Below are 16,057 nucleotides of genomic sequence, written 5' to 3'. Positions count from 1 at the left end.
AAAAGGGAAGAATTGACAAATCTGTCATTATTTAAATTCGACTATGTCTTGCTACTTTAAATATGACATGTGCATTACGCCAAAGTGTCATGTTGACGTCATTCATCCCTCCAAAATCACCCAATCGACACACTGCTTGAAACTATGCCAAGGGTAGAAGTGGGCGTGTCAACGTGGTGATTGGTTAGAAGTGTACCTGTAATTTGCATAACGTTACCACTAATGACTAGCGTGAAGACATAAATTCTTCACGAGTTGATTACTAACAGCAGTCGGTGCGTTTTGAAAAGAAAGCAAGCTAGCCTGCTACTTGGGTAAGTATTAATTTTTAAAAAACCATTATAAAAAATAGTTGCGTTCGAGTGTACATGCAATACATACTTCTCTTCTGCCAAGTTGGTATGTTGTGTTGTGTTTCCCTGAAATTGTAACGTTTCTTTTCCGAGTATTTACATGTGTATCCAATATTGATGGTGAATTTCGAACTAATGTAAAAGTCCATGTCAACCAGACTAGTCTACAATGTGACGAATCGGAGTCAAATTACACTATCTCTGTCTATTCTGTAATAAGGTATCAGCTAGTTTCAATGTTTCCCTTTGGCCATATTACGGCATTGCTGGTTTTAAAGGCCACGTGATTCACTAACTTTTATACAGGACACTTAGTCTTCATATCTCAACGAAGATAAATATGTTACACGAGCCCATACTACATGTCGACATTCTCACAGGCCAGGGCATGCTTTCAGCTATAACGACAACTAAGAGCTCATCTTGAAGGGTGTACATGAGATACCATTGCTGTACAGAGCAAAGTAAAATACACGTAATTCGACTGGGTGTAGAGAGAAATACATAATCATACAAATCGTAAACGCACTGCACTCGTATTGAGGGTAACTACTTACTTGGACCGTTTACTACGTCATAGCTCACTACATTTCAATGCAAATTTCTATACGAGTGGAAACCCCACTTTCAGCTAACTAAGATAGACACAGACTAAAACAGTTACCTTAGTTGCAATATGTTAATATATGCTATTATACCATCACGACGAGCCGGATTCAACAAGAAATATGGAATACATATACTCTATCTAGTCATTCTATGTCACGATAACGTGCGTCACGACAACACGTGTCTACGTCACGACAACACGTATGTCATTATACTCACCGTGTGACGTTATTTCTAATAGCAAGTTATTCTCCAGAGATTATTTTCACAAACTTCCATGATTTTCTATAGTGTATAGTTGCATGGACTTCAAGTGATTACACTGTCTTGATGATCACAGGGTGATTATTTCCACACATAACCAATGCACACTACAGCTAGCTATCATTCAGTGTGCAATCTTTCACACTGAACTACAATTATTTTGTGTGTGTACATGTCTACCAGTACTTTAGTTATCTGTAAGCCGGTTTTTCTCAGTAATATAATATCTTGTCCGAGTCCTCAATACTGTTCTGCGAGCCATGGCCAAGTCCAACCATTTTCATGCGTCGCGATATTAATTAATCTTATGATTTTCTTTGAGTGAAAGTTAACAAAGAACAAACATTCAATGATCACGATAAATGAACGTTCTACCATCGCTTTACAGTTGGTCATTGAAAATCTGGCTAGTTTGTTTTTTAACTTTGATTTTTCCGTATTTGTTATGTCTGAGGAGGCATAATTAGGGTTGTAGGGATGTCAACATATTATTGCAATAGATGCCAAACAATTGCAATTATTCCTATCGCTCAATGTGTTATCACTTGCTGACACAGATAATAAGAACTTCGGACGCCTGAATGATTTCTAAATTAACAAATTTTGGTTGTCCACAAAGATAACACAACAGTGTTGACTACAGCTTGCCAAGTATGTTCCAAAACACTCGTTAAATGGGCGAGGATTTGTCCTTCAGAAGTAAAGAATAATGGGAACACACAGTCAGACACAGACACACACAGACACGCACGCACCTATGTATGTACGCATGGACGGACGCACACATGTACGCATGTACGCACGCGCGCACCAAACTACCAGTAAGGAATTGTTTCTATGGACAAAGTAAATACTCGGCATTTTCAATATCTTCACGTGAGGATTGCATATTAACGTACTTGGATAATTGAACAGAATCAGAAATATGTCTTTGGACTTATTTGAACTTTCAACAGCTAATTCCACTGACATTCAAGTTAAGAACGACTTATGTAACATAGCGCCCTCTATCCTTAACCGAGTCGTGCAGACCACCTTCCGACGAATGGTCCCAGGAGCTCTCCCATTACAGCGATGTATCTCTAAAACTAAACGCACGAATTACATGATCGTAAAGGTGATAATTTCTTTTTGAAAACACCTTATGAAATAACACACTTAATCAAAATCGAAATATTCACTACTTTATATTTACTATTCCTATATTACTTTCTACATGCTGTCATAGTCAGTTTAAAATTATTTATGGAAGTTGCAATGGAACCATCGATCAAAAAACGTGAAAATAAGTAAAAGGTTTTGTTGAGCGACGTACACATATTTCGGAATATTGTAAGCAGCTGGCTTTGCAATATAGAACAATAGACATCATACATGCCATCCTTTAGAGGAAACCCCACCCCACACCCACCACCCCATGACCGAATTGTAACAACCAGGACCTGTCGAGCTTTAAGAACGTTATCCTTCTGGTCTTCTCTCGATATTTTGGAAATCCGTGGTGTAGCACAATGTCATCTAAGGTCAAACACTTTCATCGGGAAGATTTTGTTTCACTCAAGTTAACAAATGTGGCGATGTTTGTTGTTGTTGTTGTTGTTGTTGTTGTTGTTGTTGTTGTTGTTGTTGTTGTTGCTGCTGCTGCTGCTGCTGCTGCTGCTGCTGCTGCTGCAGTTGTTGTTGCTGCTGCTGTTACCATGACTGAAGTATCCTATTCAATAATAAGAGTGGATGGATACTGGGGAATTTCTCAAACATCTAAGAGAGAATGTTGACGTTTTGATATATATACTTCTGACCTACTTTTAATTATTAAATACACTGTCATTTTTATATTCATTTCTAGATCAACTTTGGACGAAACTGACAGAAAAAATTCAAGATGAAGTTAAGTTGTTTCTTCGGTTTCTTGGTTATCGTTCAATTGGTTTCCTTGGCAACACCATCACCGATTCATGGTAACAGGCAGACATCGAATAGCGGGGGAGTAAATAGGAAAAGACGCGAAGTTAAAGTTAGCATAGATGTTGAAGGATCTGGAGTTGAGTACAAAATCGGCAGCGATTGGCCGTTAGACGGACAGATCGATCAACTGAATATGAACATTGCCGAACTTGGTAGTGGAGACATACAGACAGCTGAAGCCGGGAATATTGGTCTCTTAGTTCAAGGTGACGCCGCATCGGACACACGTGACAACAGACCGAGTTCACGTGATAGATCTGAAGGTATAGACAATGTTAGTAGAGGTGTCCCGGATGACATCAGACAAAGAATTAACAATATTAAGAATAACGGTATGGGTTCGGGTGACGACGGCGACGAGACGGAGATGGTTACAGAGCCAAACAACGCGAACGATATTGAAACTGGCAGTGGAGGCCTTTGTCCAAATTGCATTGGACAAAGTTTAGAAGATGGAGAAACGCAGTCCAGGAAAAGACGTTCAGATGATCCAAATAACGACTATGATAATAATGACATTGGCAGTGGTATGCAATCTCTAAATGATGGGAGTGGTGATTTACCTACTTTCAACCAGATCGATCGTATACTCAACGAGCTGATCAGTAACATAGAGGCAGCGCCACCAACGGCCATTGATGGGATTAACGAACCTTTGCTTGGAGAGGGGAACTTGTTACCAATGGAGATGTAACTTGCTCGATCGAAGACCAACCTAACTGTTGGTGAGTGAATATACTTACTACTTTTCATGCTACTATAAATTCACAACGTTGTCCCACAAATCAGCGGAGTATCCTTGTTTGATCTTGTGTCGTTTCAACTACGATACGTTTGCTTAGATTTAGTATGATACTAGCAGTTACAATGTATGTTAGCTATTCACATCATCGTAAACTTTTACGACACCGTCCAAGACACACCGACATTTCGTTGCTTCAGTAGAAATATGTGTTCTGACTTGCGCGAGACTGAATATTCACCACACTTTGAGTAACTCAAAGTTAAGTCCCTAGCTAGGATCCATTTAACCATCAAAATTGAAGTCAACAAGTTTTCTTGTTTATTCCTTCCCGCCAAAGATTTGCGTGAACAAAAATGTGCCTTTTTAAAACTTTTTGACGTACAAAGACTTCATTTTTTAAACGGGGACAGATGAAAATTGGTTCAAGATTTATTCATACCAGAATTTGATCTTAACACGGTCGTATTTACAAATTGTTTTTTTTTTTTTTTTTTCAAATTCAAAGTTGAGTTTTCAAGTTTGCGAATCTTGGGCTGTGTTGGCGCGAAAGGAGCGGAATACTGCCAATCTCTTGTTTATGATTTCAATTATTGCTGCTTCTATATAATCATATTTCACTTTAGTCTCCTTGCTTTTCAACACTTTCAATTTGTTCTCTCTTTTCTCAACAGATGAATTTAACACAGCTCACAACTCTTTGCAAGCCTTGAGCGCAGATGACACCGTTCACAGTCAAATGAAAGTTGAAAATACCACGAGACTATGAAGTAATCTCATCTGCTAATCTCAAAGTAATACTCTAAAGTCACTTGAAATCAAATTATCGGCTAATCTCAAAGCAACACTCTAAAGTCACTTGAAATCAAATTATCGGCTAATCTCAAAGCAACACTCTGAAGTCACTTGAAATCAAATTATCGGTTAATCTCAAAGCAATACTGTAAAGTCACTTAAAATAATATTATCGACTAATCTCAAAGCAATACTCTAAAATCACTTGAAATTTTATTATCGGCTAATCTCAAAGCAATACTCTAAAGTCACTTAAAATAATATTATCGACTAATCTCAAAGCAATACTCTAAAATCACTTGAAATTTTATTATCGGCTAATCTCAAAGCAATACTCTAAAAGTCACTTGAAATTTTATTATCGGCTAATCTCAAAGCAATACTCTAAAGGAGTCTAAAGTCACTTGAAACCATGCGCAGTATAGCTGACGTCATACACAGTATAGATGACATCATATGCAGTATAGATGACGTCATACGCGGTCATACGCAGTATAGATGACGTCATACGCAGTATAGATGACGTCATACGCAGTATAGTTAAAAGTAGTAACCAATATAATGTAGGAATATTTTTAATGTAATAAATTTGTATCTATTGCAATGGATTATTTTCTCCTTATCAATTTATCATTAACATAAAGTTTATTTAACAAATGTAGCAATTTAGTGAAGTTTCTGCTGAATGCAAAAAAAGAAGATATAGAAATTATTCTAATGCGATATAAATTCTACTGTAGCCCAAATGAGTTAAACTTGCCAATTTATAAAACAGTTACTATTAATGAGTTTTTATTTGAGATGTTTAAGTGACTTTATCATACATTGAACCTAGTATAGTCTTTATGAACATACGGGAACTTAGAAATAGAACTATTATAATATATATTTAATGAACTTTGACCTAATATTGATCAAAATCATAACTGTGAATCGTGGAGAGTTTGAAACAAAATGTAACGGTTTCGTTATGTTTTTAAAAAGTCACATAACTATTATGTTTGCTATTATTCTAAATAAATAATATAACCAACATTTCACAATGATTTTTTGTGTTCACAGTAGTTTTTGACGTCCCTATATCGTTGACAAATTTACATCTAGCCCGTTTACTGGCTTGATCTCAGACTCAGCTATGGGCAACGTCATGTAGCTGAGTCGTAGATCAAGCCATCTTAGACAAAAACCCTACCCCCCCCCCCACACACACATACTTAATTAAATTGGCCAAAATTGAAAATCATGTTTCAGACAGGACAATCAATTTCAATTCAAATCAGTATGACTGTAGTAGTATGTCGTACTATGAATACATAATAAAATGGCTCGCCCTCACCAATAAAAGAATGTTCTTTTAAAAAATCCTACACTGAACTGTTAATTTCGCCCCTAAGCTGTCTTTTTACAGCATAACTTGTACTGTTGTGAGTGAGTGAGTGAGTGAGTGAGCGAGCGAGCGAGTGAGTGAGTGAGTGAGTGAGTGCTTGTGTGCGCCAATGCGAGAGAGAAAGCGTGAAGAAGTTAGGATCGAACAGGTCATAAGCAATATATATATAATAACACCAGAGATTCTACAGATATTTAAGTTGACATAAGCCATCACAGGTTGGGGGGGGGGGGGAGGTGTAAAATCCACCCCATCGATTTTATTATTTGTCATTACGAAACTGTAAACGTTAGGACCTGGTTTAAGAATTACAAACCCGACTTACCGACTGGAAGCAACTGTCGAGTAACAAAGTTTAAGATTGTGAAAACAATGATATCCAACTATACTAGTGTCTCCACTCTCATAGAGGTCTCCACTCTCATAGAAGTCTCCACTCTCATAGACGGATAGAGGATCCAGGAATTAACCCAAATGAAAGTTAATATCAATTCTTTCGACAAAAAACATAATGAATTGTTTCAATACAAATTTATATTTTTCATAATTTTCTAGAGTAAGAAAACACTTTTTTACTGAAATTAAAAAAGGACTCTAATTTAACGTGACTAAAGCTTGACTAAAGCTGGATAAAGTATATGTACACTGTTGCCATAGTTACGGTAATTTGTGAAGAATCAATACACAACACGCCATTCCTGTGTATTTTTTCGGGAATGGCGTCCTCACAGCCCACTCATTTGACTGAACATCGTAACATTCCGTTGAATCCAGCCATGAGTTCGAATCCCAGCTGTATCCTCCCAAAATGTAAATTTTCCCATCATGCACAGTGCAGGCTGCCTCGGCACGTGGTACAAGCATCGATGTAAGACGAGTCCATGTATCCGTTGTTGTGTCATACCTATCAACGTTACTTACACACTGTAAGTTGCCCGATTTATCAATTGTGGCTCCACCAATGAGATACAGCTTCGTTCCCATGGAAACTAAATGTGCAAAAAATCTTGATGTTGGTAATGGTCGTTTTGTTTCCCACTTATTCTTCCTAGGGTTATATCTCTCCACTTTACTGGAGACGCGACGATTTCCTAAATGTGAAAGAATAAAGAGACATTTTTGTACATTTTATTCATGGGGTGGGAAATTAGCAGGATATTTCAACGGTCTTTGTTCTCAACCACTACACTTTATTCGTGAGATTTTCACTACTCACTTTTAGTCGGCTCAAGTCGTTTTTACTGCATTGTTTTCCTATAAAAGAAAACCTGGACTTCGAAGACTCATTTACAGTATCGTATTGGCTATCTGCCTTTAATCAATAATGAAATCTCCCTTTCTAAATTACCTATGTACATGTATTACCAACTAGCACTTACAGGCCAAGGATTCAATCCCTGGTCTCATATCAGTGTCACCATATCAGTAGAGCCATATTACATGGGACAAATTTTTTTCCGGTCCAACTCTTTGAATTGCTCTACAAGAAAATATTTTTTCACATCAAAGTTTTAATCATAATCCGAAATCGGTCTTTAATATTGTTTAGCATCTCGGCAATTATGGTAACAGCATTGTAACTTATTTATTTAGTACAATCAATATTGTCGTAACTATTTCAAACTTACCCGAGCCTCCCATTGCATAAAGTCGCCCGTTGTGAGCTGCGACGGCGATGCTTCGTCTAGCATCAGACAAGGGTGCTACGTTATCCCATTGGTCCGTGAAGGGGTTATATCTCTCTACATCAGCCAATGAAACATTGTCATCTATTCTGCCCCCTGAAACAGTCGAAGTGTATACAATCAGTAAGTATTAGTGTGATGGCAGTGGTCAAATCAGGCAATGCAATCGAATTTCAAAATAAACCTGTGAATATTGACAGTATTGTGAAGCGTTGTAGTCGATATTGAATACAACCTTCATTGACTTGTTCTCGACACAAAACTTGTTAGTGTACTGTTGTGTTGTGTTGTGTTGTGTTGTGTTGTGTTGTGTTGTGTTGTGTTGTGTTGTGTTGCGTTGCGTTGCGTTGCGTTGCTTTGCTTTGCGTTGCGTTGCGTTGCGTTGCGTTGTATTGTATTGTACTGTATTGTATTGTATTGTATTGTTAATGTATTGTATTATTAATGTGTTGTAGTGTATTGTTAGTGTCACTGTATTGTTGGTGTATAATAGTGCATTGTTAATGTACTTAAAATGAATGGTATAAAGAAACAGAATTATGGAATGCTTTTATGAATGTGTCACATCTGAAATACAACTACACATGACCTAGTACAAAATATATACTAGTAGCTAAGATAACTCACCCACGGCATATAACATGCCATCCAACACTCCAAGCTGAAAACTTTCTCTTTGACTTTTCATACTAGCTATTTCAATCCACAGATCAGTTCTAGGGTCATATCGATATGCTGTATTCGTAGGACTCTCGGACACATTCGTCGTGTGTCTGCCACCAGCTACGTATAAAAATCCACCCAACACAGCAACTGAAAAATAAAACAACATTTTCAATTTAGGATGGGTATAAAGAACACGTACAAGTTAGATAGAATATTTACTCGGATTTATTGGTTAGACATTTTACTTTCTTTCTGTATATATTTGAAAGTGACTTAACGTTAGGGTACATTATATGTTATGTTGGAAACGCAGCAATGACATCTGACCTTTCTTAGAAGCAAGCATTTTTGAACATCAGAAATTCAATCATTACCATAATTATATGCAAATATAAATTAACATATAGATTAATATACATAAATCGACCTAACAAGCAAATAAGGATGTGAGTAGTTTACAGTATTACCGTACGCCTCATCAAAACAGCAGGGATTTTACCTTAAATGTGATGGTGATACACACCAACACATAAACGACTTTATGTCTAATAATGGCCAGTAGACACTGGCAGAAAAAAATAACCATCCAATTCAGATCTGTATATAATGTAGGTGGTAGGAAGGGAATCGTTTCTAGTAATGCATGCAGGACGTGTGGACACCAAACTACATATATCAACCGTGGAATGCCTTGGTCCAAAAGTTGTTTCGCCTAATTGTCGTTGTTTGCAAACCGTACACATTATATCATTGTCAAAGAAGGGGGTGGGGGCACGACTTGTTAAATGCAGAGAAATGAGGATAACTTATTATTCATATTATTATGTCAATACTCCTTTTATAGGAGGATTAAAGTATGGCTGGAACTATCATAAATGCATTTTGGATATTTCAAAACCCACGAAAATATACTGTTTCATGTTTGCGCCATGCGCTTTTCTTTAAAAGTGAAGTAAAATGGTTCTTTTGGCAACCACTCTCACAGTCAAATAGTCTACATGTATATGGGCCACATAAACAAGTTAGCATACACAAATGTGATTGACATACCTGCGTGGTGGTGTAGTGGGGATTTCATCTTCGTAAATTGTCTCCATTCGTCGATGCTAGGATTGTAGTACATAGCTGTGTCACTTACATTGTCTTTGGATAGCCGTGGATGACCACCTAAAACTACAATTGTTGACAACTTGATGGTAGACCTAGGAATTGTACGAGGGGACTGAAGAATACTTTGACGAAGAGGTAAGCAATGGTAGTGAAGAGCTTCTTTAATTAGATCTTCACATTCCGGAACTCTGGTTAGGAATGTAACAGGTTCCACCTTGTCAACAATATCACACGGTTTAATCATTGGTAGACGAACGCATTGCAGTAAACCAACGGCGTTTACCATTCTCTGTCTCCGATCGTACTCCAACCATCTTACAAGAGCTTCAAATACCTGTGTCTCGGAGTCGACAACAACATCATCTCTCGACAACAGAATCCTCAACGATTCTTGTGGGAGTTGTAAAAAGTCTTCAAGTCTGGAAACAGTTTGAAAATGACGGGCTGCCATTTCTAGTGTTGCCTCTTGTATTTCGTCTAAGTCAAAATTACTAACCAATGCCATAGTTTTCAAACACGACTCGGGACTCAATTCATTTTTCATATATTCACAACATACACGTAAAGCGAAAGTCACTTCAAGGTAATGGGACGCCCTCAACAGTTCTTCTAACATATTTCCATCTACGTCTAAAGTAGCCGTATACATAGATTGCAGGAGTACGTCAAGTGCGCGGTGACTTATACCATGCAAGTTGTATATAAATTGGTCCATGTCTGGCTCACATTTATCAGCAAAGATCCGTCGAAAATAGTTACTACACGCTGCAAGAACTAACTTGTGAGCACCAAAGCGATGTTTACCAACGGCTAAGATGACATCATTTAGTTGTTTCTTTCGCCACATTTCGGCCATTCGGTGTAAAACGTGGCCTGGTTGAGAATCCATAGGCGTTATTGAGGTTCTTGTTGGTGGCATCTTCAATTCTTCAAGAGAGTTCCAACTCGCTGAATTCACATTGTTGTCCCTGTGTGCCATTTTAATGAAAGTTGATGAAATGGCCGGCTGGTTTAGAGTCGGCGTAAACTTGACAATGTGATGACGAGTTGAATTTGCTTTTGCGCGTCACAATGATAGGTCACCTGTTTAAAAAGAACACTATTGAAAAGGAATTAGAACAAGTTGGTACTACGTTTACAAGCATTTCGAACGTCACATAACGCCGACGTAATACCAGTTTCCCATAGCAACGTTTGCGCGTAGGTATAATGACCATTGTGACATCGACATTTACTATATTTCCAAATCCCTGTACTAGGTTTAATTAAACCTGCAGTAGCTGCTGCAATTGAGATATTTTTTCTCAAGCAACCAAAGATATAGTCACTAAAAATTGGTCAATCTATAAAATGACACTGTATCTGTTACAGTAATTAGTGGTCAATATTATCTGTAGGTTGTGTAGTGGCAAATTTGAATCTTGAGCGAAAACTCGGTTTGAATCTGTCACCATGTTAAAACTATACTAGTTGTAACTGGAGTGTCATTTTTAGATCACACAACCACGTGGCAATCAGTATTCGATATAGAAACAAAGTTGAAATCACGACCGCCGTTGAGGGCGCTGATTGATTTAACATGTCTACAGCTACAATTACAAACATATACATGGTGATGCGATACTGTGCACGGTGTACGATATTACGAGTAAGTTATTGTACCTTATATTTATAAAAGCCTTCTAGTTGTAGCTAGAGCAGCTTTAATAGTTATGTAGGCAAGGTTGAAAAGAGAAACGAATATGACATTTTAATAAAACTACTCGAGAACAATATATACCCAGTCAATCAATCAAGTTTGTGAACAGTTCAAGGACTCAACCTTTACGATTTGGACGTCAACTAATGTTGTGTTATCTCGACTAGTTTTGTGTTATCCTGTACCAGTTTCTAGAGGAAGAAACAACGAGTAAGTCGTCTTGCCGTGGTGACCCACATCGAAAGAATAGTATGTCCAAGGAAGTCCATAGGTAGGTCGATTTTTTTAAATTTATTTTTTATGTTTACAATGCTTGACAAGGATGTAAAAACAAACTATATATAATGATGGCAAAATATTTCAGGTTTTGATTTTGATTTTATCTCTGTATCTCTTTATGTCTGCATAGCAATCGATTTCCATCAGTTCTACAGTTAGGAAATGTACACAATTTACGGTGAAACAAATGTTGTAGCTCCTCTCACCCTCTCAATAACAGCCCGAACAAGATTACAAAGGATGTGGATTTCACATACATAAGGAGATGTTTCATAATGAGCCCTAACCTATACAGGGAGGTACTTAGCCAATCACCTTCCATCTTGTTTTGGGAGAAAGACAATTATCACTGTGATTGCTACTGTGATTGGAAGGAGACACCTCAAAAAACGATTTTTAAAAAAATAAATAAGATAATGTAAGCCATTTAGAGGCATAAAATATCAAACCATAGACACAATTTAAAGTGACTGTCTTACAAAGCTTGAATATGGTATTAAAATACCAGAATTATGCTATGCAGTATATATTTTTGTTTCGCATTATTTCAGTACTTAAACATGCTGTTTAGTTGCTCTGTTGTTACGTCATTTTGTATTGTTATTTAACGGTGTGCTCATTGGTCAAGAGACCTATTGCAATAAATTGAATTGAATTGAATATATTATCTGGAAGTGTCTGCCCCCCCCTCCCTCTCTCTCTCTCTCTCTCTCTCTCTCTCTCTCTCTCTCTCTCTCTCTCTCTCTCTCTCTCTCTCTCTCTCTCTCTCTCTCTCTCTCTCTCTCTCTCATTTATCCACATGAACATGTCTGCTTCAAGAGAGATGAAAGATACACACACAGATCAGAGAGACAAAGACAGATTATGTCCGATTATATCCGCCTTGCAGAGACTTTTATCGATTTTATCGAGAAGCGCTTGGTCACTTTATAATGGTCTGAGGTGTCGTAGAGGGCGCTCGTGGGCTTCCACACTAGCACTAGGCCCTGGCCCAGACTGGACATTAGGCCAAGTCTCTGGGCGACAACAGAAAGGTTCTCGCGATTTTCCCTATGCATAGTGATTATTTTATTAACTTCTGTGTTTTTCTCATATCGCTTTATTTCAAGAATAACCTCATAAGCAATGTATCAAATATCAAATGATATATACACGCGTCACCTCAGCTCTGTTTCTCACCAATGTCTGCTATCTCTACTTTACGTCCAAGGTTACGTAGTAAATGTTTAGCTAACTATACATTACATTCAAAATTACTCTTAATTGCACCGAATCACACGAGGACACAGGAATAGCTCAACAGACATAGATTTATGGTTCGCCAGTTACCTCTCCGAAAGAGATAGTTACTTTCTTTCCTTTTATCCTACTTTTCTGGCATGTACTTTAAGAAAGTTCATTTACATTATTAAACGATCATCATCAGGATCGATCGATTGGTTGTAAGTAAACGATGAAGATTTTACACATATTAGCACCCTTGATCTTGTAGCATTTTTGTATTTGTCATTTTGTAGTACAATGTATTTCAGCCAAAATAAATTGAGAATTTATATTTATCTTCAACTTTTGATAATTTCTAAGGTTTCTAATTTATAAGATACAAATATACCTTCATTCGCATTTTGAACATCGTTACTATTGTTTCGTCCTTTTAAAGAGAATTTGTATCAAAACCTCCTTCCTGTGTCGGAAGGCTTCACGGCGGGTATAATATATCTATAAATAGATCGGCAATGAGTCACCGTCGAGGTCAAGGTTCATATATCTCAGAACGAGGCAGGCGGCCAATTTGAGATGTTATTGTTAAGGTAAGTGTTCAAGTAGCCATTCTTAAAATCCATATTTTTTGCTTGTTTTTTACCCATGCAACTTCATAGACAACCATATTTGACTTTATATACTCGAATGTATTTGAAGAAATGTTTTGTAGGAATTTGCAAGATTTAAAAGGGTGTTATGAGCGAGTTTAAATGTGATGGCGGCAGTGTGACGTTTCGAAATAGAAATACATGTGTACAAGTCCATGTGACTGAAACAGTGAAGGCAGAATGCAGCTAGTCTCCTTTTGAAACGGGCCGTCAACTTGTTCTTGCCAAGTGATAGCATAATTGACCGCTACACTAATCTCAACACAGTGACTTCCTATGTTAATTGATAATATCGTAACTAGGCAAAGCCCATAAGCTCGCACAGGGTAGATTCATTTGTGACCGGCTGCCTGGGCCAGGGTTCGTACAGTACACTTGATTTTGGTCATTTTCCAGGGGTATCAAAATTTATTTTATTAATAATGACATCTAATTCTCTGACACGGACGAGAAATAATTAACCACGGCTCTCACAATATGTCACAATACATTTTAAAGAAAGTCAACACTCTATGCAGTTGTTGGTTTCAAAAAAAATCATAGCATTAGATTAATATTGTTTCAATCAGCCAACTTGTCATAGCCCCTCCACCAACGTTGGTCTTTGGACAAATATTTTGTTGACATGTTGCCGAAAGTCATGATTTCTCAATTCAACTCGATGATTTAGAAATGTTACTGTACCAACAAACATAAGAAAGTAGTTATTATTTTTAGAACATGTAAAAAAAAATTCAATTATCGACAATGTAAGGGACCAGTCAGTTTCTTCAGCCTGGGGGGTGGGGTGGGGGTGGATTCTTAAATTGGGCCGACAAAAAGTCCCTGACCACCCCCCCCATCTGTAAAACCAAAAACAGGTTGACCCCCCCCCCCCCATCACTTAATTCTAAAACATGATGAACCCCCCTCCCCCCTCCATATATATATATAATATTCACATGACAGGTATTTTTTGATCATGACTCAGTGTGGACTGCCTGACTGTCTTGCATGTACTTTATAAGATCTCGGGTTAGCACTATCATAATTATAATTATTGACTACACAGCAGGGTAAATATATTCCAAAAGGAGTTTAATAGCATCTTGACAGTGAAAGGTATGGGAAAGCTTGAGCAGGGAATATGTATATCTCTTATGGGGGTCCTAGGGGTCTCCTCCTAGAAGCCCTGGAGGTTTTTCACTCTGAAAAGTCAATTTTGAGACTATTCAGGCCCTTTCAGACAATAATTTCCAAACTTTACAAGACAGCACCAACATGTAAAAAGAAAAAATATTTTTGAAATATTAAGTTTGATAGCATCTTGACAGTCAGAGGTAGGGGGAGAGCTTGAGACTGGGATGTGTACACCTCATGTAGTGGGGGGGGGGGTTCCTAAGGGGTCTCCCCCTAGAAGTTGTGGAGGTTTTTTACTCTGAAAAGTCAATTTTGAGACTATTCAGGCCCTTTCAGACAATAATTTCCAAGCTTTACAAGACAGCACTAACATGTAAAAAGCAACTACACAGGGTTGAAATACTTTTGAAATATAGTTTGATAGCATCTTGACAGTAAGAGGGGAAGAGCTTGAGACTGGGATATGTCCACCTCATGTGGGGGGTCCAAGGGGGTCTCCCTCTAGAAGCCCTGGAGGATTTTTACTCTTAAAGCCAATTTTTAGGCTATTCAGACCCTTTCAAGCAATAACTCAATCCATGCTTTACAAGACAGCACCATCAAGTATCAGAAACTATTCTTTGTAACTTACATGTACATAGGGTTGAAATATGTTATTAAAAAGTTAAATGGCATCATTATATACATGTAGTAAAGGTCAGCACATCTACTGGTAGTATCATTGGTAGGGGAGATTTGGAGTTTTAATTCAATTTTAGACTATCTTGGCAAACATTTCACATCTTTAAAAAACTGTCATCTCAAATTAGAATTGGGTGAAAATATTTAAGAAAAGTTTAATATCATTATGACAGTAAAAAGGTTGTTGGTGCATCTGATTGTTGGTTGAATGCATGAGTGACTTCTGGGGTGAGGGAGTCCTTGGGGGTTTTCCCTTCTATTAAGGCAATGTTTATATGTAGGTTATTCATAGCCTTTGAGGTAATATTTCCAAGCTTTGAATAGCTAACGTAAATGTAAGTTTTAAATGAGTTTCCCATGTCACATAAAAATGGCCCTGTAACATTGGTATAGTGGCATTAATATTGCATGTATATAAAGCCACCGGTATGTTAAAGAACTTTAGGTGGTCATACCTAGTGTATAATAGAAACTGGAATCTGATGAGATGTGGTGATTTGTAGTGTCAATAACATGTAGTGTCCAAAATAGAAAGTATATTAATCGTTTCTGACAAGTTCACAGTGACGAGTAGGGAACATTTTAGATTAACTTCTTTTATGAACTATCTATGAAGATTACCATTACGAAACCTTCAAGTTCACTGTTGCCCCAAAGTGCAATATAAGTGAAGCACTGGTGGTGAAACAGCCAAGAATTTACATGACATGTTTTGTAACTAGTGTGGTAGCTAGGTAATACATATATATGTATATTTATAGTTATGCTTGAACTAATAAGTAATATTAAAGAATTCATGTAAGAAACAGGGAGAAGAACAAATATTTACATG

At 37.4% G+C, this 16,057-nt stretch overlaps 2 protein-coding genes across 2 annotated transcripts; one reads left to right on the top strand and one right to left on the bottom strand.

Annotated features, from left to right (window-relative positions):
- Window positions 1-263: 263 nt before the first annotated feature.
- LOC144443586 (uncharacterized) lies at window positions 264-5,709 on the top strand. Its single transcript, XM_078133125.1, has 3 exons — window positions 264-314; window positions 3,073-3,916; window positions 4,608-5,709. Exon 2 carries the CDS (start codon window positions 3,109-3,111, stop codon window positions 3,883-3,885), a length of 777 nt encoding a protein of 258 aa, XP_077989251.1. The 5' UTR covers window positions 264-314; window positions 3,073-3,108; the 3' UTR covers window positions 3,886-3,916; window positions 4,608-5,709.
- A 1,063-nt stretch (window positions 5,710-6,772) lies between these two features.
- Window positions 6,773-10,555, bottom strand: LOC144443631 (kelch-like protein 26). Its single transcript, XM_078133174.1, has 4 exons — window positions 9,517-10,555; window positions 8,428-8,613; window positions 7,744-7,896; window positions 6,773-7,206 (listed from the first exon to the last, which is right to left on the bottom strand). The coding sequence occupies exons 1-4, from the start codon at window positions 10,553-10,555 to the stop codon at window positions 6,773-6,775; spliced, it is 1,812 nt and encodes a 603-aa protein (XP_077989300.1).
- Between the last annotated feature and the right edge of the window lie 5,502 nt (window positions 10,556-16,057).

The sequence above is a fragment of the Glandiceps talaboti genome, chromosome 12 (assembly GCF_964340395.1).
Source record: "Glandiceps talaboti chromosome 12, keGlaTala1.1, whole genome shotgun sequence".
Lineage (NCBI taxonomy): Eukaryota > Metazoa > Hemichordata > Enteropneusta > Spengelidae > Glandiceps > Glandiceps talaboti.
The sequence above is the reverse complement of the archived record's forward strand: the minus strand, read 5'-3'. Positions and strand labels throughout refer to the sequence as shown.

What these genes read in the sequence shown, in the direction of transcription:
- LOC144443586 (XM_078133125.1), top strand. Translation starts at nt 3,109, where the DNA reads ATGAAGTTAAGTTGTTTCTTCGGTTTCTTGGTTATCGTTCAATTGGTT.
- LOC144443631 (XM_078133174.1), bottom strand. Translation starts at nt 10,555, where the DNA reads ATGGCACACAGGGACAACAATGTGAATTCAGCGAGTTGGAACTCTCTT. An exon ending in CCCACTACACCACCACGCAG is followed by an intron (nt 8,614 to 9,516) that starts GTATGTCAATCA and finishes TTTATTTTTCAG; the next exon opens with TTGCTGTGTTGGGTGGATTT. An exon ending in TGGCATGTTATATGCCGTGG is followed by an intron (nt 7,897 to 8,427) that starts GTGAGTTATCTT and finishes CGACTGTTTCAG; the next exon opens with GGGGCAGAATAGATGACAAT.